We start from the raw sequence: 24654 nt of genomic DNA, 5'->3' as shown, positions 1-24654 counted from the left end.
GTTGCTAAACTCAAGGCCGTGGTGGTTGACAACGAAAACATCATGGTCTCGTTCGATGTGAAATCGATGTTCACATGCGTTCCAGTAAACTTCGCTGTTGAATGCTGTGAAAGGGCGCTGGAAGAAGACCCATCACTACCATCCCGTACGCCTTTTGAAGCAGTTGATCTGTGCCGCCTCTTAAGCTTCTGTCTTCAGAACACATATTTTGTGTTCAGCAACGTATATTACAAGCAGGTGTTTGGTACGGCCATGGGTGCATCTGTGTCCGTAACCTGTGCCAACCTCGCGCTGGAGTGTTTTGAAAGTTCGGCCCTACAATCGTTTCATACTCGTCCGAAACTGTTTTTACGATATGTGGACGATTGCTTCTGCGTAATTCAGCGCAAGGATTCCAAACCTTTTTTGGACCACCTCATCTCTTTTCAACCAACAGTTCAGTTCACAATGGAAGAAGAAGCCGCCGGAAGTATTGCTTTTCTCGATGTTCTCGTTCTCCGCACTCCCGATGGGCTTGCCACTACCGTATACCGAAAGCCCACACATACCGGCAAATACCTCGATTTTAAATCTGCCCATCCCATAGGCCACAAACGCTCTGTCGTGTCCGCTCTGTTCAAGCGAGCTGGTCGTCTATGTTCTAGTCCTGGCCTTCTCTCTTCCGAGCAGCAGAAAGTTCGCGTCGACCTTGAAAATAATGGCTACCCCCGTCAGATGCTAAACAATCAAGAACGCCGCTGCAAGGAACCTGCTCAGCCCTAGTTTGTTGGGCAACAGAAACGCACGACTGTCCCGTATTCCCGGGGTACAAGTGAGGCTCTGGCGCGAATATTTGCCAAATACGGCGTTCGAATTGCATACGTACCGTCCAGCAAGCTGAAACAGCAGCTGTGTCACGTGAAGGACAGCCTAGAGCGCACATGTTACCCCGGCGTTGTATACAAGATCCCCTGCAAGGATTGCGATGCATCATACATTGGCGAGTCAGGCGATTTTAAAAGAAGAATAAGGGAACACAAGAATGACGTCAAGAAAGGTCGCACTTCCTCCAACGCACTTGCAGAGCATGCCCAAATGATGCAGCACTCCATTGACTGGGAGAACGCCACAATCTTGGACACGAAGAAACTTTTGTCTTCACGATTACTTCTCGAATCATTTTACTTACACACGACCAAGAATGCTATCAACAGGACGAGAGGGAATCTTCCCGATATCTACGCCCACTCATTGTGCAGTCAAGTCCGCTTATAAGTAGCGGCCCATTCCGCCCATCCTCATTGTGAACAAGGGACCCGTACGGGTCTCGAAACGTCAAGTGTTAAATATTTTTCTTTGGCGAGTGTATGTTTCTTGTGCTTCCAATATTCTTCCCCCTCGCCAGACAGGATTCTGTCGAACCCTTGATTATTCATCTAGGTTGTCACTGATGGCCCTGTCAACTTTCGACAAAAAGATGTTGCTACTCTGGAGTGAATACAGACTGCACACTTTTGAATGAATTGGTGTCCTTGCCAGGAAACATATGTGGATGACAAATACATAGCCAATAAGTTCCAAAAAGCTTCCACAGAAATACCGCACTGGACAATAAACTTCTGCTTGTCATAATGCTCGGTAATACATTCTTTAACATTAATCACAAGTTCTGGTTGGGGTATTGCATAAAACAAATCTTCAACATCGATGCTGAACGCATGGCATCCGCTTGGCTTACTATTTTGGAGATATTGTGCCACTGTTGCAAAATTAGGCACCAGGAACAGATCTTTGAGGTCCGGTTGGACCTCAAACTGAACCCCGAAACAATATATTGCTACGTTCTTCTAAACGATCGAGCAAAGGGGGAGGTTCGGTTTATTCGCTTCTACAGAGAAAAAGAGCTGAAGTTCTGACCCTGTAGCATTTTTTACACTTGTAAACAGGTGGCTAAGGTTCTGGTCCTTTTAAAAAAAGCTAAGGCACAGTTTTTAATCTTATTGCTCTTGGCTGAAGCAGGAATAAAGTTCTTTTCCAGCGCTGCATGAGCCTTTTGCACTTACACTTGCTGTGGAATCACTGCAAGCGACCCTTTTTTATCAGACTGTAGGAGACACTAGTTGGATGACGCTAAAAAGTCCATGAGGGGCTTTCGGCCCCTAGAGTTGCGTGACCTACCTGAAGAACTCTCAATGGCTTGGACGCATTCCTGCATGCAGCGCAGTCTGACATCCTTCAGTGCTTGGCAGGAGATGTTCCTAGCAAGGGCTAGCTTCTTGATAAGGGAGAGTGCCGATTCTTAGCAAAATTTTGGACCACGTTGAAGTAGTTCGCTCACATGCCTGGGCAGCGCAGCATTAGCCACAGCCACAACTTTTCCTGCAGTGCACATGTTTTCTTCTTGTTCCTAGGCAGCATTGGAAAGGCAGAAGCCCACAGGAAATCTGTTGCTTTATCAGTTGTTGCCTTCCGGTTCATGAAGTTTCTTTTTTGTTGCCGAGAATCTTCCTCTTGTTCGCCACAGGCTTCATGAAGGCAATCTTGGAAGAACCGTGTTTGTCTCCACCATTCCGACCGGATGATTCGGTTCACCCTCCGTGCATGCCCAGCCGACTATTGTAGAAATCCGAACACGGTTTGTTTTGTAGCGATAGCTACATTACGGTAGCATTTCGAGCCTTCAGCGTGGCAGTGCCGTGGCGGTGGCGGCGTTGCCACCTCGTGGCTGCGCTGCTACCCCGTGGCTGTGCCACCACGCTGTCACGTGGTTGGTGACATGGTGCAGAGCAGCTGCCGGCAACACGGCGCCGTGGCTGGTCACGTGGTTCGTCACGTAGTTGGTCACGTGACCAGACGTGGCTGGTCACATGATGTGGAGCAGCTGCTGCTGCCAGCGGCGCGGCACGGTGGCGAAACCAAGCTGCAATAGCAATAGCATGCGCCGTGTCAAGTGGGACAAAGATGAAGAAGGAACACTCAGAGAAACGGAGCGGTGAAAGACTGACTTTGCAATTCAACTGAGCAAGTCCCACTCGGCCAGCTGTAGCTATCGCGTCACTCCAGGTTTAACCAGGGCTAAACCACTGCCAATTTTTTTTAGATGACCTTGGAGCAGGATGTTGTCCTTTTGTTCAGAGTATCTTTCACCAATAAAATTTTAGTTGTGAGTCTACGCACGTCCTGTCCACTTCTTTTGTCCGTATGTTTCTAGCACAGTACCCGCCTTTTTGCTAAAATTCACCTTGTGTATCACCATGAATCTGCTCTTATGTAATTTATTTGTTTGCTTCTCTCTACTAATGCAATGTTGACTGATTTTTCACCTACTTGATACCTATGGCTATGACTGCTGTTAAGTGCTTATCTTGAGTGTTTTTTGAGAGCTCCTGAATAGGAGGGACTGCAGTTGTATTGTGCATTATAAAGATGTGCAAGCCATGCTTTGCAGGAGGACGGCCCCCCTCCAGACCCCAACTACCGCTTCCTGGCGGACCGGATGCGTGAGGGTGATGGTGACGGGGAGAGTGCTGGTGGTGGAGACCGGGGAGGCAGCCGTCGGCACCGGGACAACTACGGGGGCCAGGACTTTGAGAATGTGCGCCACGCCATGCGCCAGGACAAGGCCTTGCAGAGAGTATTGTTTCATATATTCCTCCCTGTCTCGTGTCTCGCACGAGGAAGTGCAACGCAGTTTGTGGCTGGGACTTCCAAGTGATTGGGCTTTTTTGCGCATTCTGTGTTCCGAAAACTTTCGTGGGCACCTGCACAGAAATACCAGTTAGTTTCTGTAGAGTTCACGTAGTTCAGTTGAAGAATTTCAATTGTTCAGGAATTCCAGGTCAAGAGCATGCAGACAATTTGAGCACAAAGATCCCCGGAGCAAGCCTTCCACACCATTAGATCATTAGATGCTGGATGATATGTGGCACCACCATTTGCCTCACTGGTAAATGCCAGCCCATTATCAGACACCTCTAGCAGGCCTTGGTTTGCAGATGTGGTTGTTTGGTGGGGGGACTGGGAATACTGCTATTGACTGCAATAAAAAGAATGTCTGTTCCTGTAAGGATCAGCGTAGCCAACATGCAGCCGTGACCAACGTTTCACTCCTGGCAAATACGGCACATTTATTTGGCCACCACTATGTTGTTATCCAAGGTAGGCCACCAAACATGGTGATGTACCTTTATTTTGGATACTCCTGGAATGGAGAACATCATAAGGATTGTGGCACAAAGACTGTGTTCCTTTGTACACTCAGTTGATTATCTGAAGGGGAGGAAAAACGCAGACAAGTTGCTATGTGTGATATGATCTGTTGTGATCGCAGCAATGCTTATGCTCTGCGGGTCAAGAATGTATGGGCTGAGCTGAAGAATGTGGCTGGTGTGATGAGATATGTGGCCTGTGTAGTCATGGTTGCTGTTGTAGCAGTGCCTTCTGTGGACAATTGGTGTGGCAAAAAAATACGAAGTGGCACGAGCCTTGTGCTAGGACGCTCGGGCTCCGAGATGGCACTCGGACGATGACGAGGAATTAAAGAAAAGAAAAGCTCTTCTTGAGTCTACAACTGACTGGTTCGGGTCCGTCCTTGCGACGGTGCTCTGCAGCTGGTGACAGCCTGAGACGAGGTAGAGCCATGGAGGACCACCAGGACCCGCTTCTTACGCAGAACGTTGAACATAGTTTGGTGCTGACTGAGACGCCTCAGGCCCTGGCACCCCTCCCTGCCGTCCTTCTGGGAGAGCAACCCAGTGCTCTGGTTTCGTCAGGCTGAGGCCCACTTTGATCTAGCCCGTGTCACGACTCAAGCCACACGATATTTACACGTTGCCCCTACCATACCTCCGACTGCGGCTGAAGAGGTCGCCGATCTCTTGGTCTGGTTCCGCTTGAACCTACTGCGCGGATCTATGCGATCGCCTCAAGGCAGCGCTCCTCGCACGCACTGCAGCATTGACGCGAACACATATCGAGCAGCTTCTGTCTGCTGACGAGCTTGCAGGTCGTTGACATAGTCAACTGCTTCTTTGCATGGTGCAACTTCTCGGAGCACGAGCTCAAGCAGTAGACAATGCTCTCCTCCGCGAGCTATTCCTGCAACATCTGCCAGTGAACACCCGGATGCTCTTGGCTGCTGCCTCGACTATGGACTTCTCTCAGCTTGCCGACTTAGCCGACAAGATCCGGGAGTTTGGCAACCACCCTCTCCGCAGGTTGCCACAGTCAGCTCTACAAACGTCGCACCGTCTGCTCCTCCGCCATCCTACCGTTCTCATCCGGAGCTGACGGCCCTGTCAGCATCTTATGATCAGCTCTGCCAACGCCCCGTGCAGCTAATTGCGACCCCGTTATCTCCAGCCCGGTGAGGGTCCTGACTGCATCACCAACGGCGCACACCCTCTCATTCTGTTTCTCAGGAACGCCGTTCTGACTCACCATCTCGGCCACCATTCTGTTATCACCACCGCCGATTCGGCGCCGACGCCTGCCACTGCCTACTTTTGTGCTTTTGGGCAGAAAAGCAGCTGGCCAACTGCGATTGGTAATGAGTGGTCAAGGCCTCGAACCCTGTCACTTTTTCTACATCACCGACAAGGCCACCGGCACCACATTCCTGATTGATACCGGTGCCCAAGTTAGTGCCCTATCTGCTGTGCACCATGACCGCACATCGCAACCGGTCACTTATCTGATCGCCTAGAACGGCACCCACAAACAGCTCTCTTTGACACTCTCTGCGGCCGCAGCTGGCAAAGGAATTGGGGAGATATGAGAGAGGCCTTTGTCCTGCAATGGGCGTAGTCAGGCTGATGATGATAAGATAGTGCTTGTGCATGAATGTTGCGCATGCTTGCACTGAGTCGAACAAAGTTCCAGGGGGATATAGAAATGGCCAGTTACAAAATTCAGTTCTTCCAGGTAAAGTTTGCACTAGACAGATTCTGTATATATACGACCAGGGAGGACGGTCTGATCGAAGCAGAAGAGCGACACTGCCCCCTTTACTGTTTTTTGTGTCTGTCCAAATCACGACGTTGTCCGGTGAGTGAATTCAGAGTAAAATATTCTGTTGTGTAACCACATTTTTGTGAGAGCAACGACTTGAGGACAGTATGAGTGAGATAAAGCTAGGCAGGGCTTAAATGGACTATGCAACGAATAAAAAGTCACTTGTAAATGTTTTCAATGCTTAGAAATGATGCTAAGAAGCATTCACACCATGTATGAGTCTTCAGAACTGAGCCGGCAGATTATTATGAACTTTTAAAAAACCGTGTTTTTCAAAATTCGCGGGCCAATTGGTGTGCTCGTAGTGACTGATTTTGGAACTAAAATCATGGAACAAAGACGTCATTGTACCATGACGTCGCCAGGCCACCACATGCTCTCATTCCCTGGAGCCACGGCAGCCACGATGTCATGGGCATACTTCCGGTAGCCGTGAAAATCGTCTGCTCATGCCGCCGCGCGAGCCTCTCGGGCAAGCGCGAGCCAGGGCATTGCCTTTGCGCATATGGTTTCAATTTTCCTCTGCCGCCTCCTTCTGTCGGGAGTTCCGGAGCCACTCGCACGGCTCTTCGTGCGCACGCATAGGGCTCGATGCCCATCGCGGCCGTAAAAGCGAGCAGTCGCACCTCGAGGTCCGGGTTTATTACTGCTAATTACCACAGATGACAAGCAAAGAAACCCGACGCGCGCCGCAATCCAGGAAGGAGAAGAGACCGGAGAGATGCCGCCACGCCGCCGACGCTGCTGCTGGGGGGCTAGGAGCGACAACCGGAAGTTGCAAAATAAACGTCAGCGGATGACGTTTTCATGGGCGGGGCCCAGTCCCAGAGCTGTTCTCTTTATTTTTTTCTGGTGCTCCTCGTGGACGAGTTGAGGGGGGAGAGGATTAGCGCAATTTTTAATCGTCTATATCTTCACTGTTATTGATGCTAGCTCAAAAATTCTTGCACTGGGGTGATGAGTGAATGCCTATCTCTCGTCAGCTTTACGTAATCTCAATTAATTTATTGCATAGTCCTTGTAACCACTGTTATACCCAAAGGTTGAGCGATAGCTCTGGAAAGGCAGACAGATGGTCCCGACTCCTTTTCTCCCATGGCTGATGAGGCAAGCACTGCTACGCGGTGTTTATATACGGGCCATCCGTTGATGTCATGTCGCGTGACCTGACAGTAGCGCCACCCTATTGAAACTCATTTAAGGTGCAATGTCAAATGTCAGAGGGCAAGCCACCATGGTGCACCTTTGGTAGACATGGTACACCACAGGGTTTTAACTTGATTAAACCTGTTATAGTGCGAAAGCATTCCCAAATCACGAAGGTCAAATGTTCGCAATGGCCAGGGCCCGGTTTGGAGGTCATCATAGTTTTGGTCATGCTCAAATATGGTTAGGCATTGACTTTGGTTCAAATCAGCCAAGGTCAAATTTCAGGGTTGGTCCAGGCCAAATTTGGAGGTTGCCACCACATTGGGCACGGTCAATTGTGGCTGGACATCTGACGTTTAACTTGAAAGGGCGCTGTGGGCAACACTATCAATTTTTTTTGTTAGTAAAATCTGATAGTTAGGCATTTTATGGCTTTGTTGCTGCTTGTCCAGCAGCGAAAGGTGCGCTTTTTGCTAACAGATTTGGATTCAGAGTTGAAAAAATTTTCCCACCACTAGGATTCAAAATTGGGACTATCTGATAATGAAATAGAAGAAGAATGACGTAAAGCAGCGGAAACAGAAACAGAAACGAGGACTCCGTGATTGCTGTCAGTGAGCGCTGTGCTCCCGCAAAGCAGGAACCAAAATGAAAAATACTGCCGGCTGGACGTTGATGGCCTCTATCAGCCATCGTTGCTTTGTTTGTGTTTGCACCAACATTATGATAGATCCCGTTCCTGATTCCGACAAAGAAATTCTCGCAGAGAACTGTGGTCTGCATTCAGCGACCTCAACCCCACACAGTGTGTGATGCTGTTGAGGGCTGAGGCGGCTGGTCTTGCAAGAAAGAACGTCTAGCGCCGAGGATTCGGCAGCGTCTCTGTCGTCACCAAGCCACCATCACGACTGCTGTGTAGTGACTGGTATATGCGGGCATATTTAAATTCTGTAACAATGGTCCTCGTAGGGCTGGTTATGCAGCCCAGCATCTTGGCACACTGACGAAGCGAACACGCCGAGTAGTGTGTTTGCTAACATGGAGGAGCGTTTAACATTGGCTATACGCAGCTCTTTTTCCTTGTCACAGTTGCGTTCAAGGAGCACTTAGAGAGGAGGTCCTCTGCTGCTCCACCTTTGTAAATCGAGGTGCTTAACGAGAGCATGTGGGTACGCAGCCGTCAAGCGCTCCAAAACATACAAAAACTCAGCTGGCCACCTCTTGCGTCGCCAATTGCAGTCTTTTTTTGTCTTCCAACATTCCGGTTGTCTTTTTTCTGTCTTCACATGATAAAAGTGCACTAGTGCTTGCAAAACAGAATTTATATGCTCCAATATCGATCAAACACGTAACCTTCATGCACATTTGTCAGCCTCAGAGATCTGCGGTGGATCTTTTCTTTCATTTCATCACCACGCTTGTGCTTGAGAGATTGCACTGTGCTGCCGATGCCTCTATTTTAGTTCTTGCTTTTTTCTTTCTACCTTCCAAGAGCTTTGTTTTCTGTAAAAGTGGTGTTTTTGCGTTACGGAGCTGGTATTCTATCGATACATCATAATCCGCATGACTTCACCCACTGCAGAGGAAATGGCTCTCATTTCTCTCCAATTAACCCTGTCCTTTGCCAGCTGCACCCACCCTATGCCTGCAAACTTCTTAATCTTATCCGCCCGCCTAGCCTTCTGCCGCCCCCTGCTACGCTTGCACTCTTTCGGAATCCACTCCGTTCCGTTAGCCTTAATGACCAGGGGTTATCTTGCCTGCGCATTACATGCCTTGCCCAAGCCCATTTCTTCCTCTTGGTTCCCCATGTTTGTTCCCTCAACCACTCTGCCCACTTCCAGTCTCTTAATGTTACACCTATCATATTTCTTTCCATATCTCGCTGTGTTGTCCTTAACATAGGCTGAACCTTTTTCATTAGCCTCCACGTTTCTGCCCCGTAGGTGAGTACCGGCAAGATACAGCTGTTGTACACGTTTCTCTTGAGAGATTCTTGGTAAAGCGCTATTCATGATCTGAGAGAACCTGCCATATCCGCTCCACCTCATTCTTATCCTTCTAGTTATTACCTTCTCATGATCCAGATCAGCTGTCACTACCTGCCCTAAGTTCCAGCCCCTCGCTGCCAATTGTGAACTGCTGTTCCTGTGCTAGACTGTTGAACATTACTTTGGTTTTCTACATGTTAATTTTTAGTCCCACTGTTTTGCTCTGCCTAACTCATTGATCATGATTTGCAATTCATATCCTGAGTGACTCAGCAAGGCAATGTTATCAGCGAATCGCAGATTATTTAGGTATTCTCCATTAACTCTTATCCCTAACTGTTGCCAATTCCGGCCTCGGAATACCTCCTGTAAACAGGTGGTGAACAGCATTGGCGGGATCGTGTCTCCCTGCCTGGCGCCCTTCCTTATTGAAATGTTATTGCTAACTTGATGAAGACTATGGTAGCTCCGCAGTTGCTATATATATCTTCCAGTATTTTGACATAAGGCTCTTCTACACCCTGATTCCGCAATGCCTGCATGACTGCTGAGGCTTCCACTGAGTGAAATGCTTTTTCATAATCAATAACAGCTATATATAGGGGTTGGTTATATCCTGCTCGTTTCTCTCATCACCTGATTGATAGTGTGAATATGATCTATTGTGGAATGTCCTTTACGAAATCCTGCGTGATCATTTGGTTGATTGAAGTCTGAGGTTGCCTTGACTCTATTAGCGATTACCTTTGTAAATATTTTGTAAGTAACAGACAGTAAGCTGATCGGTCTGTAATTTTTCAAGTCCTTGGCGTCTCCTTTCTTATGAATTAAAATAAAGTTTGCGTTCTTCCAAGCTTCCGGTATGGTCGAGGTCATAAGGCACTGCTTATTCAGGGTGGCTAGTTTTTCTAGCACAATCTGCCCTCTGCCCTTCAACAGATCTGCTGTTACCTGATTCTCACCAGCTGCTTTTCCCCTTTGCATTGCTCTTAAGGCTTTCTTTACTTCCTCTTTTGTTACTGACGGGATGACGCATTGCTGTTTGCTACTGTCTCACTAACATTCTGATTACATTGGCTACTGTATAGATTTGTGTAGAACCCTTCAGCTAGTTTAACTATCTTATCTATATTGCTAATGACGTTGCCCTCCTTGTCTTTTAACGCATACATCTGGTTTTTACCTATGCCCAGTGTCCCCTTTGACGCTTTTAGGTTACCTCCGTTCTTTAGAGCATGCTCAATTCTGTCCATATTGAACTTGCTTATCTGGACTACCCTTGCTCTTATTTATTAACTTCGATAGCTCTGCTATTTCTATTTTATCTCTAGGGCTAGACGCCCTCATAGTTTGGTGTTTCTTAATCAGATCTTTCGTCTCCTGAGATATCTTGCTGGTATCCTGCCGAGCCATCCTACCACCTACTTCCACGGCGCACTCTGTAATGACAGCAGGGAGATTGTTATTCATTGCTTGAACGTTAAGAAAGTCTTTCTCAGTTAAAGCCAAATATCTGTTCTGCAGCGAAATTCTGAATTCCTCTACTTTCCCTCTTACCGCTAACTGGTTAATGGGCTTCCGCTTCACTACTTTTTTCCATTCCTTCTTCAAATCTGGGCTAATTTGCGACCTTACCCTTCTATGGTTTCTACACTGCACCTTTCTGACGACCTCCACATCCTGCACAATGCCAGGGTGAGTGCATAGTATGAAGTCTATTTCATGTTTAGTCTCACCATAGGGGGCTCTTCTAGGCCCACTTCCTGTTCTCTCGTTTGCAGAAGGTATTCATGATCCGTAAATTATTTCTATCTGCAAACCCTACTAATAACTCGCCCATCAATAAGTAGTTGCTTATGAGTACAATATACTGTGGTTTTTCTTTGTTCATTGCCAATTCCACGTCTTCATCGAAGCTTTCAATGATCTGGTCATCATGGCTGTATGTAGGCGCGTAGGCCTGCACCACCTTCAGCGTGTAACTCTTATTGAACTTAATTACAATAGCTGCCGCCCTCTCGTTTATACTATAGAACTGCTCTATGTTGCTAGCTATATCCTGATTTATGAGGAATTCCACACCTAGATCTCGTCTATCCGCTAATCCGCGATAGCACAGTATGTGCCCGCCCTTTTGTACTGTATAGGCCTCACCTGTCCTCCTAACTTTGCTATGCCTTTGACATCCCAATTAATGCCTGCTAGTTCCTCAAGGAGCACTGCTAGGCTAGCCTCACTGGATAAGGTGCTAGCATTAAATGTTGCTAGGTTGAGATTCCAATGGCGACCTGTCCATAGCTAGTGAATCTTAGCACCGTCCGCTGCGTCACACATCTGACCACTGCCTTGGTCAGTAGCTCTACAGCTGCTGGGTACTGAGGGCTGAGGGTTAATTGGCTTGTTCGTAGAAGGTTGTGGCCAAGTACTATGCCTGGGTGGCCAAATTCTGTTCTTGTGAGGGAATGCGTTGTCGGTTCTGGTCTCCGAAATCAGGCCGCACCCCAGGCCCGGATATACAATTCCATCGATGCGCCGAGTTTTTTTTTTTTTTTTTCAAGCCCGGTGCAGAATAAAGCGCTGTTACTGTATCCCTGTATCAGGTAACAAGGCACTAGTTAATAGATGGGTCACATAGAGAGTTCAAGGCTTTCATCTTATGGAGTTCACAAATACATGTGGGGTCACTACTTAGGGCAGGTAGTGACCGCAGATCCGAATCATGAGAGTGAAATAACTAGAAGAATAAGAAGAGGAAATTTTCAGCGAAAAAAAATGCATGGGCGACAGAAGAAACACAAGCTCAAAGCGCTGACAACTACCAACTGAAAAACGATTTTATTTGCACGTGCAATAAATACCGTTGAAGGAAAGAAAGATAAAACACCAAGTGATTAAGCAGGATTTAAAACAAAAAGGAAACCAAAAAAGTCTGGACACTAATCTGGGAAAGCGAACTCAAGATTTCAGATGTGATGGTTCCTTCTTGAGTAGGGCGATCGATGGTGTGCTGATGCAAGTCTGTCCCCTTTTGAGATGATGAATGGCTCGAAGATTTCTCAGGTTCGTTTCTCTTTATACCTTCGTAAAATGCACGTTTCGTGCAGCTTTGGTCTACAGCCCTTGCAAGTCTTGCAGTGCAATGGCAAATTGCTGCCTGTTCCAGTCCTCATTGAATTTTCATGTTCACGCAGCCGGTGATCGAGGCAACAGCCTGTCTGACCGATGTATGTGCGACCACAGGTTAGCGAATCTAATAGCCTGTCTGACCGACGTACGTGCGACCACAGGTTAGCGGAATCTCATAAACGACCTCATTCTTTGCAGTCAACAAAGCGGGTTTCATGTTGATTGATGTACAACATCTTTTTCCTTTCTTTGTAGTTCACTTTTCGTCAAAGGCCGCCCAGCTTGTTTGGTGCTGAAAACATAACTCGGATGGCAACGCCGTTTCCAGCCTTCTTTAGCCGATGCGATGGGGAATGTACGCATGGAATTGTGACAGTCTTCTTTTTGTCATCCTGTGAACGGTCGCAGTTCAATTTTCCTTTCCGGAATTCTGCCAGGAGCACCTCTGCCAAATCCATGAGTAAGGTCATGGAAGGTCATGGGAAAACCTGCAGATTCCAGCCTCTTTATTTGGGATGTGAAGCTGGTGCCAACTTCATGGTGCACCTCATGGTGTGGATGGCCCAGGCAGGGCCATCCACATCATTGAGAGGTGCAGCCAAGGCTGCCCTGTTATCTCAAAAGAAAGGCTCGCTGGCCCCTGAGCCGGTAGGCCGCACGACTTCCCCCCGTAGGGAGAAGCCACAAATCCGTACCCCCGCGGGTTCTCCGCGGAAATCGGTCGCCTCGCATGAGGCGATGGATATAAGCAGTAGCCTGCTTCCGCAGCAGCGGCGGCGGAACTCCCTTGAACACAAGAAGGGAGCAAAAACTCAAATAACAGGCCCCACAAAACCGGGAGCATAGGTTTTTTAAATATATCTCCAAAAGTTATTAGATGTGGCGTTCATAATTCATTGGAACTGTCGAGGCATACTAAAAAACTACAGTGACGTAACAGATATTCTTGCTTTATATTCCCCGGTTGTTTTGTGTCTCCAGGAAACAAACTTGGGATCAAAACATAAAAATATTTTAAGTAAATATAAAATCTTTCGCCACGACCGAGAGCAACCAAATAGGCTCTCTGGAGGTACCGCCATAGTCGTTCAAAGTAACGTGGCCACTCGTGAAGTCAAGCTTCAAACTACATTTGAAGCCGTTGCAGTATCTGTAGTACATTTTAAAACAATCACAGTATGTTCCGTATACCTCCAACCACACCTGACAGTAACACTCCATGACTTAGAAGACCTTTTAAAACAATTGCCAGAGCCATATCTGTTAGTCGGCGATTTTAATGCTCACTCCAATTTTTGGGGAAGTGAACAAACGGACACTAGAGGTCGTATTTTAGAATATTTTATTCTGTGCAGTAATCTAAGCCTGCTCAACAGGGGCAAACACACATACTGTTCTTCAAGCTCCGGAAAATGGAGCTGCATAGATTTGCCTCTTACATCGCCTTCTGTTTTTACTGCTCTTAAATGGGATGTCTTGGACAACCCGTATGGTAGCGATCTTCTACCCGTTCTTATAAGCCTAACATCATCTCCGCAAATCATTCCTACAAAACCACGACGTTGGAAACTCCATTTGGCCAACTGGGCACTGTTTCAAGAAAATGCCAGCTTAGAAAAAATAGATCAAGATAACTTAAGTATAGATGAAGTTAATGAAATTATCACAAACTGCATTATCTCCGCTGCGCGCCTAGCTATACCTCAATCTTCTGGAGTGGTGAAACAAAGCCACAAAACCTGGTATACAAAAGAATGAAGACTAGCAAAAAAGAAACAGAACAAAGCATGGGGAAACTTTTGGAGGTGCCCCATCCATAAAAATCTCATAAACTTTAAAAAGGCAAGGTCAGAAGCTCGATATATCTGCCGTAGTGCCGAAAAAACTTCTTTGAAAAGTTACGTGATATCAATAAATAGTTCAACCACATCAAAAGAAATGTGGGAGAAGGTACGAAAGCTAGATGGTAAATACTCCCCATTCACACTTCCCCTTCTAACAGCGCCTGGTATACAGACAAACATCGAAGAACAGGCAGACATTTTAGGTGAATATTTTTCGGTAGTTACCAGGTCATCACACTACACAGAATCATTTCTAAGGTTTAAAAACACAGCCGAGAAACAAAGACTCCCTACAAGTGGATATACAAATGAACCATATAATAATAATTTTTTTACAGTTCAAGAAATCAGCACAGTTTTGTCCGCTGGTAAACAGACAGCACCGGGCCCGGATGGAATACACTATCAAATGCTGTCCCACCTCTCCGCACCTGCCATAGAGGCACTTTTAAGTTTTTTTTAATAATGTTTGGATGTCGGGTAAACTACCCTTAACCTGGAAGACGGCCATCATCGTTCCATTTTTAAAACCCGAAAAGCCACCCTCTCCCAGTAGTTATAGGCCCATAGCCCTCACCAGCTGCCTTGCAAAATCATTTGAAAGTATCGTGAATATTAGATTAACCTTCGTGCTAGAAGCCCATGAGCTTCTCTATGTCCATCAGTGCGGTTTCAAAAAGGCATGCTCCACACCAGACCACCTAGTTCGCCTTGAAAATACTGTCCGTGAGGCCTTCATACACAAACAACAATGTTCTGCTGTTTTTTTAGATTTATAGAAAGCAAATGACACAACCTGGAGGTACGGAATTCTTTACGACTCGGCTGAACTTGGCATTCGTGGCAGGATGTTGAACTGCCTAAAAGATTTCCTGTCAAACCGTTCATTCAATGTACGTCTCGGTTCAACCCTCTTGAGAGTTTTCATTCAGGAAAATGGAGTGCCTCAGGGAAGTGTCTTAAGCACGACCCTCTTTGTTGTTAAAATGAATTCTATTAGCAAAATAATTCCAAGATCCGTTATGTATTCCATCCATGTCGACGATCTGCAGATAGCTTGTACGTCCTCAAACATATCAACATGCGAAAGACGAGTGCAGTTAACAATAAATGAACTTTCAACATGGGCTGACCGAAATGGTTTCCGGTTCTCCCCACAGAAAACAGTGGCTATTTGTTTCTGACTCAAACGTGGCCTACAGACAGATCGTAGACTACACCTGAACGAAACCGAATTACTGATAAAAAGAGAACACAAATTTCTGGGCATAACGTTTGACAAAAAACTGACCTTCTTGCCCCACATAAAGAACCTGAAGAACAAAACTTCTCAATCATTAAATATCTTAAAGGTGCTTTCACGTAAATGCTGGGGATCTGATAGAACCTGCCTTTTGCACATCTACCGCAGCATAGTTCGCTCTTGCCTAGATTATGAGTGTATAGTGTACAACTCAGCTCGACCATTCTACCTTAAGCAATTAGATGCAGTACATAATTCATGTTTGCGCCTTGCAAGTGGGGCGTACAGGACATCACCAATAAACAGCCTATATGTCGAATGTAACGAACCAGCCCTCGCAGATAGAAGAGCCATGCTCACATGTGCATACGTCCTAAAAACCCGTTCACTACCAAAACATCTCTGCTACTCCATAGTTGCGAAGTGCCCGTCTAAGCGGCTTTTTAGCAACAAACCGAATGCGAAGAGACCCCTTTTCCTCCGTTTTGAAGTAATTTGCCAGGAATTGGGTATTTTAGACACACTACCTGATGTCGCCCAGAGACCCAAACCACTGCCACCTTGGTACACCTTTCCCGCTGTAGGGGACTACACAATGACACAATTTCAGAAAAACCAAACTCCACGTGAACACATACAAGAATTTTTGGCACTAGAGGAAAAGTACAAAGAATACACAGCATTTTATACAGACGGTTCTAAAACATCACTTTACGTCGGAAGTGCTGTAGTGAAAGACAAATGGGAAAAGGTAGTTCGGTTGCCTCAGTGTGCGTCAATTTTCTCAGCTGAATGCTATTCCATTTCGGTGGCTGTACCAAAAATAGTCGAAAAGAACATTCAAAACAGCATTATCTACACGGACTCGCTGAGTGCAATCATAGCACTGAAAGCCAGAAACGTAAGGCAACCTTTAATAGGAAATATAATACATGACATAATAACTGCTGAAACACAAGGACATGAAATTAAGCTCTGTTGGATACCAAGCCATCTCGGAATTCGTGGCAACGAGAGAGCTGACACGTGCGCTGCTCAAGCTCGCCATAAGGAAGTCCAGACTCTAAATATACCCTATGCAGATTGCATGAAGTTAGTAAAAAATAAACTTACAGAAAAATGGCAGTGTACATGGAATAGTGAAGAAAATAACAAACTACATTTTGTAAAACCTATTCTGGGAGAATGGAGATCATGCAGGCATCAGGAATGTTTTATAGAAATAATGTTATGCCACCTGCGCATCGGACACACACACCTGACACACAACTTTCTACTGACAAAACAAGACAAACCCGTATGTGAGAAATGTGGAGATGAGCTGACAGTTAATCACATTTTATTCTCGTGCACAAACTTGAACGGCTAAGAAAAAATATTTTACTGTATTTTACGATGAACGCATCCCCTTCCACCCCAATTTAATCCACTAGTAAGATAATCCACTAGTAAGAACTTCATCTGTTTATAATTTTCTGAAAGACGCGGCCATCTTAAACAAACTATGATATCAAATATCGCAGAACTATTAATTGTAAAAATTTTTTACCCCGTGCTTTCGCGCATTTTATGACGCATCTCATCCATTTTCTCAATCCTAAGAAGGCTGAGGTCTGCATTCGATTTGATGGGCTCCTCGGAGTCCTCGTCCGGACAAGGACTTTCGCTGAGGACACCCAATTTTTTAAATAAATTATACCATGTGTTTGGCGCGTGATAGCCTAAGTTGCTTATGTGCCATAAAACCCAATACAATTCAATACAATTGTTCGGGGGAGAAAAAATTACACGAACTCCACCTTTAGTGCCCATCTTGTTGGGCTTGTGGGACGCACCATGCACATAGGGAACAACGACTGTGTGCGATTGTTCGATGTCCGTATGTTTCTTCATATACCCCTGTCACACGGGCACTTTCGATCCTCATTGAGCTCGATCTGCATCGAGATTTTCGAGCACGCTCGAAACATCCAGTGCTGCACGGACATTTTCAATGCTCATTGAGAAGTTTTCCTCATGCGTGTTAAGTGGCGCCAAATGTTCCGCTGACAGCCATAGCATGGTGATGTCCGGCAACACTGTGCAGTCGGGGGCAGAGGCAGCCAAATTCGTAGCCAAATGGGTACATCTGCATATCTGCATCAAGTGTCTAATCTTGTGGCGCACCTCTGCGGCTAAATGTTCTGTCTTGCATTTTAATCAGTTAAAACAACAAAAATTGTGGTTTTGTTTTGTTGACTAGTGTTTATTTTTATAGCTTCATGAGAGCGAAAGTGCTTTCGATTGTGCTTGGAACCTCAAGCACTCTTGAGGAATTGGCATCGAGCCAAGCAGGATCGAGCTCGATTGCGCTTGAAAGTGGCCGTGTGACAACCGTCGATCTGCATTGAGTTCGATGAGCATTGACTCAATGAGGATCGAAAGTGCCCGTGTGACAGGGGTATTAGAATTTCCGCGGATTTCCTGAACAAGTTTTTCCGCCAGGTTGCGCAGCAGGTCCTCCGGGAAATTACCGGATCTGAGCCGGCTCACCTGTGAGTTGAAGCTGGCAAAGATTTGGTGTTGGAGGGATCTGTAGAGGGCATATTTTATTGCAAATGTGGCGATACCTCGTTTGATAAGGTTCGAGTGCGCGGAGGTAAACGGCAGCATGCTCTTCTGCGAGCGGGGTGCGTGCTGCCAGCAGGTGTGGCCAGAGGAAAGGTGCAGCAAAAGATCCAGGAAGTGAAGCTTGTAGTCTGGGATGCTCAACCGTTATGGAGAGATTTTTTAGGTGCAAGGAAAATTAGGCGATGATGCGGACGGTTTCTTCAGAGGCGTTTTGCTATGGGGAGCTCTTGAAGACTAGCAGATAATCGTCAACATATCTGAAAATTTTGTACTATGTTGTGGTCTTGAGACTGGCTGCCAAAGTCCTGTCATATCAGGAAGTATTTATTTATTTATTTATCCACATTTCGTGCAGCGCCGTGAAGGTATAATTACAGGGAGGATACAAACATACAATTTTCAAAGATACATCTCACAGCATGCGACATGGGCTCAACCTCTGGTACAAAAAAAGTTATGTAAAATGAAAAGGATCGTCAATGTGAAATCACATAAAAGTAAGGAAATGGAGAAAGCGAAATATGAAGAGCGGGAAACAGTATCCAAGTACATAAAGCACATCAGAGGTCCGACAACATTGCACGAAACTTTGCCTCGGACTGGCATTCGATCACAGAGTGAGGCAGCTTGTTCCATTCATTGATGGCATGTGGAAAAAAAGAGCGTTTGTAGGCATCTGTATGACTCGTCATTTCACGTATCTTCCATTCGTGGTCGCATCTTTTTGATACAAAATGTGGTGGGAGCAGATATGTTTTAGAGTTAATAGCAGTTTTATTGCAGTGAATCCGGTAGAGAAGTTCCAACTTAGGAGAGCAAGCTGCCTGTCTAGTTGGTGATGCATTTCGTTTACTAGGAAGTGCAAAAAACAGATGAAGGACAGAGTAGGGGACACAAAAACACGTTCACGAGCACGACTACCAATTGTTTATTCATGCTGTAGTACAGGGGATATATAAGAACAGAATGTCGAGCATGCGCGTAGAAAAGGCACAAAGACCGCTTCATGCGTTGGCCGAACTGGCTGCTGTATTAATGACCGGCTATGGGAGCATGCTAGAAACATAGAAACTAATGATACTAGTGCTATTCTCGTGCGTCACCTTGCTTTGTGCATGTGTAGGGCAAGATTGGAGAAGACCACCATTCTTGGCAACAGCGGTAATGATAAGGCTAGGCTTGTATTAGAGGCTTATTATATCAGAAAGCTGTCCGAACGTTGTGTCAGTGACACGTCTGTATACGTATATTCATCTGAATGTGCTTTTTTTATATTCGTTTTTTGGTTAACTTGTGCTCATGACTGATGTGCGGTCTTTGTGCCTTTTCTACGCGCATGCGCGACATTCTATTCTTATATATCCCCTGTACTACAGTATGAATAAACAGTTGGCAGTAGTGCTCGTGAACGTGTTTTTGTGTCCCCTACTCTGTCCTTAGTCCGTTTTTTGCGCTTCCTAGTAAACAACAAGTTCTAACTTAATTCGCAAACGGCGCTTTTCCAGTGAGTCCCAGTTCAACCCCTGCTTGATGCAGATACTACGGAGATTAAAAGAATATTTGTTTGTGACAAATCACGCTGTACGATTCTGTTCACGCTCCAGCATAGCACTATGAGTCCCGATTTGAGGGTCTGATGTTTGTGAAATACAAAATTTCCTTAACCTTCTGAGGAGCATCTCAGAAATTCCTCTTTAAGAAGTTCAACATTCTTGCTGCCTTCGACGATGTATATTCTGTTTGTTTTTTCCAAGTCAGGTCAGCAGAAAAATAAACACCAAGATATTTATAATTGGTTATTTTAGTTAAAGGTTCCTTGTTTAAAAGGTAGTCAGACAAAATTGCAGTGCGCGTGTGGGTAAATGAAATACAGTAACATTTTGCAGTATTCAAACACATCTTCCATTTATCGCACCAAAGTTGAATGCGGTCCAAGTTTTGCTGAAGATTATCTGAGTCACATGGTTCTTTAATAGAACGATACAAAACACAGTCTTCTGCACCACCATGTCATTGACATAGACTAAGAACAGTAAAGGCCCCAACAGAGATTCCTGCGGGACACCAGAAGTGACCGCTGCAGTGTTTGATAAGCGCCCATTTACTAACCATGGTAAAACAGCGCGGAAAAGACACGAGGACGGAACATACACGACGGCACGAGCGCTTACAAGATTCCCCTTTCATGCGGTGGGTGGTATGTTGGCCAGACTGGGCGATGTCTCAACGAACACCTGAGGGAGCATCGCAATTCTTTGGACAGGGCAGCCGGTTCGAATTCAGCGCTGCACTGCAGGCAACCTAAGCACACGTGCGCCCCATTGCTTCATCAGACATCCGTCATCTTCAAACATAAGGATCAGATATTAAGGGAACTAGTAGAGGCATATCACTTTGACAAGGGGGGTGAAACATGCATTAGCAAGCCCTCATTATCATTGGCTAACCGTGAAATCACCTTTTTGGAGCATGCATTTGTAGAAATGTAGATTTAAGGTGTTGAGTGATGACGCGGTGTTTCTTCAATATTTTTGGTCTGTTTAGTGTTTGGCGGGAATAGTATATGTACACATGTGCGTAATAAATCACCAGTTGAAAGCCAGCGCTCGTGTCGTCATGTATGTTCCGTCGTCGTGTTTTTCCCGCGCTGTTTTACTGTGGATAGTAGTAACCAACTTGCCCTGCTTTCCGTACTTCTAAATGCCATTTACTAAGACGCGTTCTTGCGCCCTTGCAGGTAATCTTTAATCCATTGAAACAATTTGCTTTGTATGCCAAGAAACGATAGCTTATGGAGTAACAGGACACGGGACACTGTGTTGAAGGCCTTTTTGAAGTGTAAAAATACGCAGTCTACCTGCTCGTGGCCTTCAAAAGCAGAGAAAATGTCATGACTGCATTAGGTTATGCATGAGTGGCCAGACCTGCAACCATCTTGGGAGTCGGTGAAGAATTTATTGCTTTAGAGGTTTTTCATCACGGAATTGTAAATGATGTGCTCCATTAATTTGCAACAAATACAAGTAATGGAGGTAGGCCTGTAGTTACTGACACTATTCTTTGAGCCACCTTTGTGAATAGGAACTACATTAGCCATTTTCCACTCGTCAGGAAGAGAGATGGTTTTAAGCGATTTGTTGAACAAAATCACTAAATAGTGAGCAATCACATCAGTGCAGGCCCGCAGGACATATGAAGGAAGACCGTCGGGCCCACCTGCAGAACCAGCTTTAATATCTTGAAGTAATTTTGCTACACCATTGTGCGTAATAACCAGGTCAGTAGTATCACTGGTTAGTGCCTCAGACACTGAGGGAGATTTGCAGAATAAGGCGGAGTGAAAACAGACTGGAAATAAGTGTTAAATGAACAGGCCTTCTTATAATCATCGCCCACCAGTACATCGTTACAATCTACCAAGTTTCGGATTCATATGGGCTCTCTTGCATTCAATTTTAAAAACTTCCACATTTCCTTAGATTAAGTTTGCAGCTTATCTCCCAAAGCATAAAAATAGTCACGCCTGGCTACCTTATTCTTAACTTTTATTTCATTTCCAAGACGCTTTAAGGAGTCATAGACAGAGCGATCATTGCTTCTTTTGTACCTGCATAAGAGGCGGTGTCTTTGTCTTTTTTTTGATAACCAAATGAGTCTGGCGAGTCACCCATGGCTTATCAGCTCGCCTTTTACAAGACATATCATTACTAGGGATATACTGAGCAATTAATTTTTCAAGTATATGTTTAAACATTAACCACAGCCTATTACAATCTAAATTTTCACTGGCCGCAGTGAATTCAGGTAAGAAAGATTTAAGCTGAGTGCAGATGGAAGCAGAATCAACCTTTTCATAGAAATAAACCTTTCTGGTTCCTGCATGTGCTATTCGAGAGCTGACAGGCCTAAGCTGTGCAACAACGCAGTCATGGTCACTTATCCCCGGAGCGACCATAACGTCACTAATGATGGACTGTCTGTTAGTAAAAATTAAGTCGAGGATAGAAGCACCGCTGCTTCCTTGCCTTGTTGGTTCTGCAACAAACTGGTACAGGTCATTAGCTAAAATGAACTCGGAAAAGCCTACTGATAAGGCACTCAAGTCTGTCGTATTGCATTTATTACTGTCCCACTGGACAGTGGCCATATTAAAATCACCACCTAAAACAAAATCTTGGTTGAGTGAAGATAAAAATTTGATAGGTATTTAAAAACGTCATGATTGGTACTTGCAGGAGAATGGTAGAATGAACCAACAGCTAAGTGACGACCATTATCTAACTGCACACTGCATCAAACTGATTCGTTGCACTCCAGAGCCAAGGACAAAGCAGCAGATCGCAGGCAAGCATTGACAAGCAGGAACACACCCCCTCCCTGGGTATTCCTTTTACGACGATATATATTATCATCATCATCATTTATTATCCCTTAAGGGCCCTGGGTTGGGCATTACATAAGGGGGGGGGGGGGGGGGTAACAAGTACAGTAATCATGTGGTCATATAAAAGCGAAATAAAAACGAGAGAGGCAAGTAAGGTTACACATTCTTATGAAACCATGGTTATTGAAACAGAAAAACAAAAAAAAAAGACGAAAAGAACGCCCATGCGATTAATTTCGCATATCTTTACAAATCAATACAAAAGTTTACATGTACAATTATTACAAACACAGAAAAGAGAAAAAAAGATAGATAAGACAAAGCAGAAAATATGACATTACATGGGCGTAGGGAAGAGCTACAAAGCAAAATTCGCGTTTGGTATCTGAGTAAACCTGGAAATGTTTGCTGATAAAAAGATTATTTGGCAAAGTGAGCTGATATTAGCTGCCTGAATTTAGAGTTGTCACGTTCATGGATTATAGGTTCAGGAATTGAGTTCCATTCTTCAATGGCTAAGGGTAAGAAAGACTTATTAAATGCGTTTGTCGAACGGGTTATGCGTTGCACGCTCATAGAATTGAAAAGACGACGTGATGTTCGTACAGGTGGTACTAAAAGGAAGGTTCTCAGGTCAGGGCGATTGTAATATAAGTTTTGGAATAGGCACAGCCGTGAAACCTTCCTTCGATGCGCTAATGATTCAAGGTTAATGGATGATTTAATGGCACTAACGCTAACTTGTCTATCATATTCGAACAGATGAAGCGAGCCGCCCGGTTATGGATGCTTTCAAGTGATTTAATTAGATATTGCTGGTGAGGGCTCCATATTGCTGGCATATTCAAGTTTTGGTCTAAAGTACACCTCGTAGGCAAGTTTTCTTATTGAACTGGGGGATAAAGAGAGGGAACGCTTAATGAAACCAAGTGTTTTGGATGTCTCTGCCACTAATTTTGTGATGTGTTCAGTCCAGTTGAGTTTGTCGGTGATAACAACACCTAAGTATCGGCATGATTCAACACGTGAAATAGCAGTGGAGTTTAACGAGCATGAACAGTTAAAGGTGGAATGCTTTCAGGATATTTGCATGCTCTTGCATTTGGATATGTTTAGATTCATCAGCCAGGAGGTGTACCAGGTTTCTATTGTACCGAGGTCTTTCTGGAGGAGTCTCTGGTCAGAAATGGCAGTTATGCGGCGATAAAGAACGCAATCGTCGGTGAAAAGGCGAATTGAGGAAGAGATATTTGCATGAAGGTCGTTGATAAACACTAAAGATAAGAGTGGTCCAAGGATAGAGCCTTGGGGTACACCTGAAATAATTTTGGAGGCTTTGGAGTGGTGATTGCCGATAACAGTAAACTGGGTGCGGTCTGAGAGGAAAGAAGAAATCCATGACAGTATTAAGGGATCTAAGGAAAGAGAGGAGAGTTTAGCCATAAGACGTTGGTGTGGAACCCGGTCAAAGGCTTTAGAGAAATCCAGGTAGATGATATCAGTTTGAAATGATGAATCTAAGTTCAGGTGAAGGTCGGTAGTAAACTCGAAAAGCTGGGTATCGCACGAAAATTCAGAGCGGAAACCATGTTGATTGGTAAAAAATAAGGAATTCTTTTCCAGGTGAGAGCAGACTTGTGAGTATATGATGTGTTACAGCATTTTACAAGCAATACATGTTAATGATATGTCAATGAAACCTTACTTAATGCCCAGTCATTTGGAATTGCTGAACTTGAAATTGATTGACTAAAAATGATTTGTAATATCTGGCATGAAATATCTCTTGTACCTTTAAGAATCTTGGTAGTTATGTCATCCGTCCCGGGAGCACTTGACGGCTTCAAGTTATCAATAAGTTTAGCTATGCCTTCGACTGAAATTGAAATTGGAGGCATCTGGCTGAAATTAAGGCTGGGATAGCTGGGTACATTGAGGACTGATTCCCGAGTAAAAACTGAAGAAAAGTAGGTGTTCATGACATCTGCGCAGCGATCTGCGGGGACGTGCGAGCCATCTTGGTCGTGCAAGATGATATTTTGAGGCGAGTTACGGTTTGGCAACAGGATATTCCAGAACTTCTTAGGGTTATTCCGAATGATGTTATGCAAGTCTTTATGGTAAAATCTCTTTTTGGAGTGCCTAAAAAGATTTGTATAAACCCGGAGGCATTCAAAGTACTTGTCCCATTTGGAAACAGGCAGAATTTTTGGCAGCTCGAAAAAGTCGCTTCTTTTTTCTTAACAACTGTCGAAGGCCGTTAGAAAACCAGCACTTATCAGCATCTCCGTGAATGCAGATAAGCAGGACATATAT

The 24654-nt window shown here is 45.1% G+C and overlaps 1 protein-coding gene across 5 annotated transcripts in view; it reads left to right on the top strand.

Moving 5' to 3' along the window:
• LOC144132279 (uncharacterized) overlaps positions 1–24654 on the top strand; it is a 181254-nt gene that overhangs the window by 108206 nt on the left and 48394 nt on the right. For all 5 annotated transcript variants that reach the window (XR_013314751.1, XM_077664594.1, XM_077664593.1 and 2 more), the window contains one exon: positions 3428–3613. Coding sequence is in view for 4 of the 5 variants with exons in the window: in XM_077664594.1 (XP_077520720.1) it covers positions 3428–3613 (186 nt within the window). In the remaining variant the exon portion in view is untranslated. The remainder of the gene's footprint in view (positions 1–3427; positions 3614–24654) is intronic.

This window comes from Amblyomma americanum, chromosome 5, assembly GCF_052857255.1.
Source record: "Amblyomma americanum isolate KBUSLIRL-KWMA chromosome 5, ASM5285725v1, whole genome shotgun sequence".
Classification (NCBI taxonomy): Eukaryota; Metazoa; Arthropoda; class Arachnida; order Ixodida; family Ixodidae; genus Amblyomma; species Amblyomma americanum.
The sequence above is the reverse complement of the archived record's forward strand: the minus strand, read 5'-3'. Positions and strand labels throughout refer to the sequence as shown.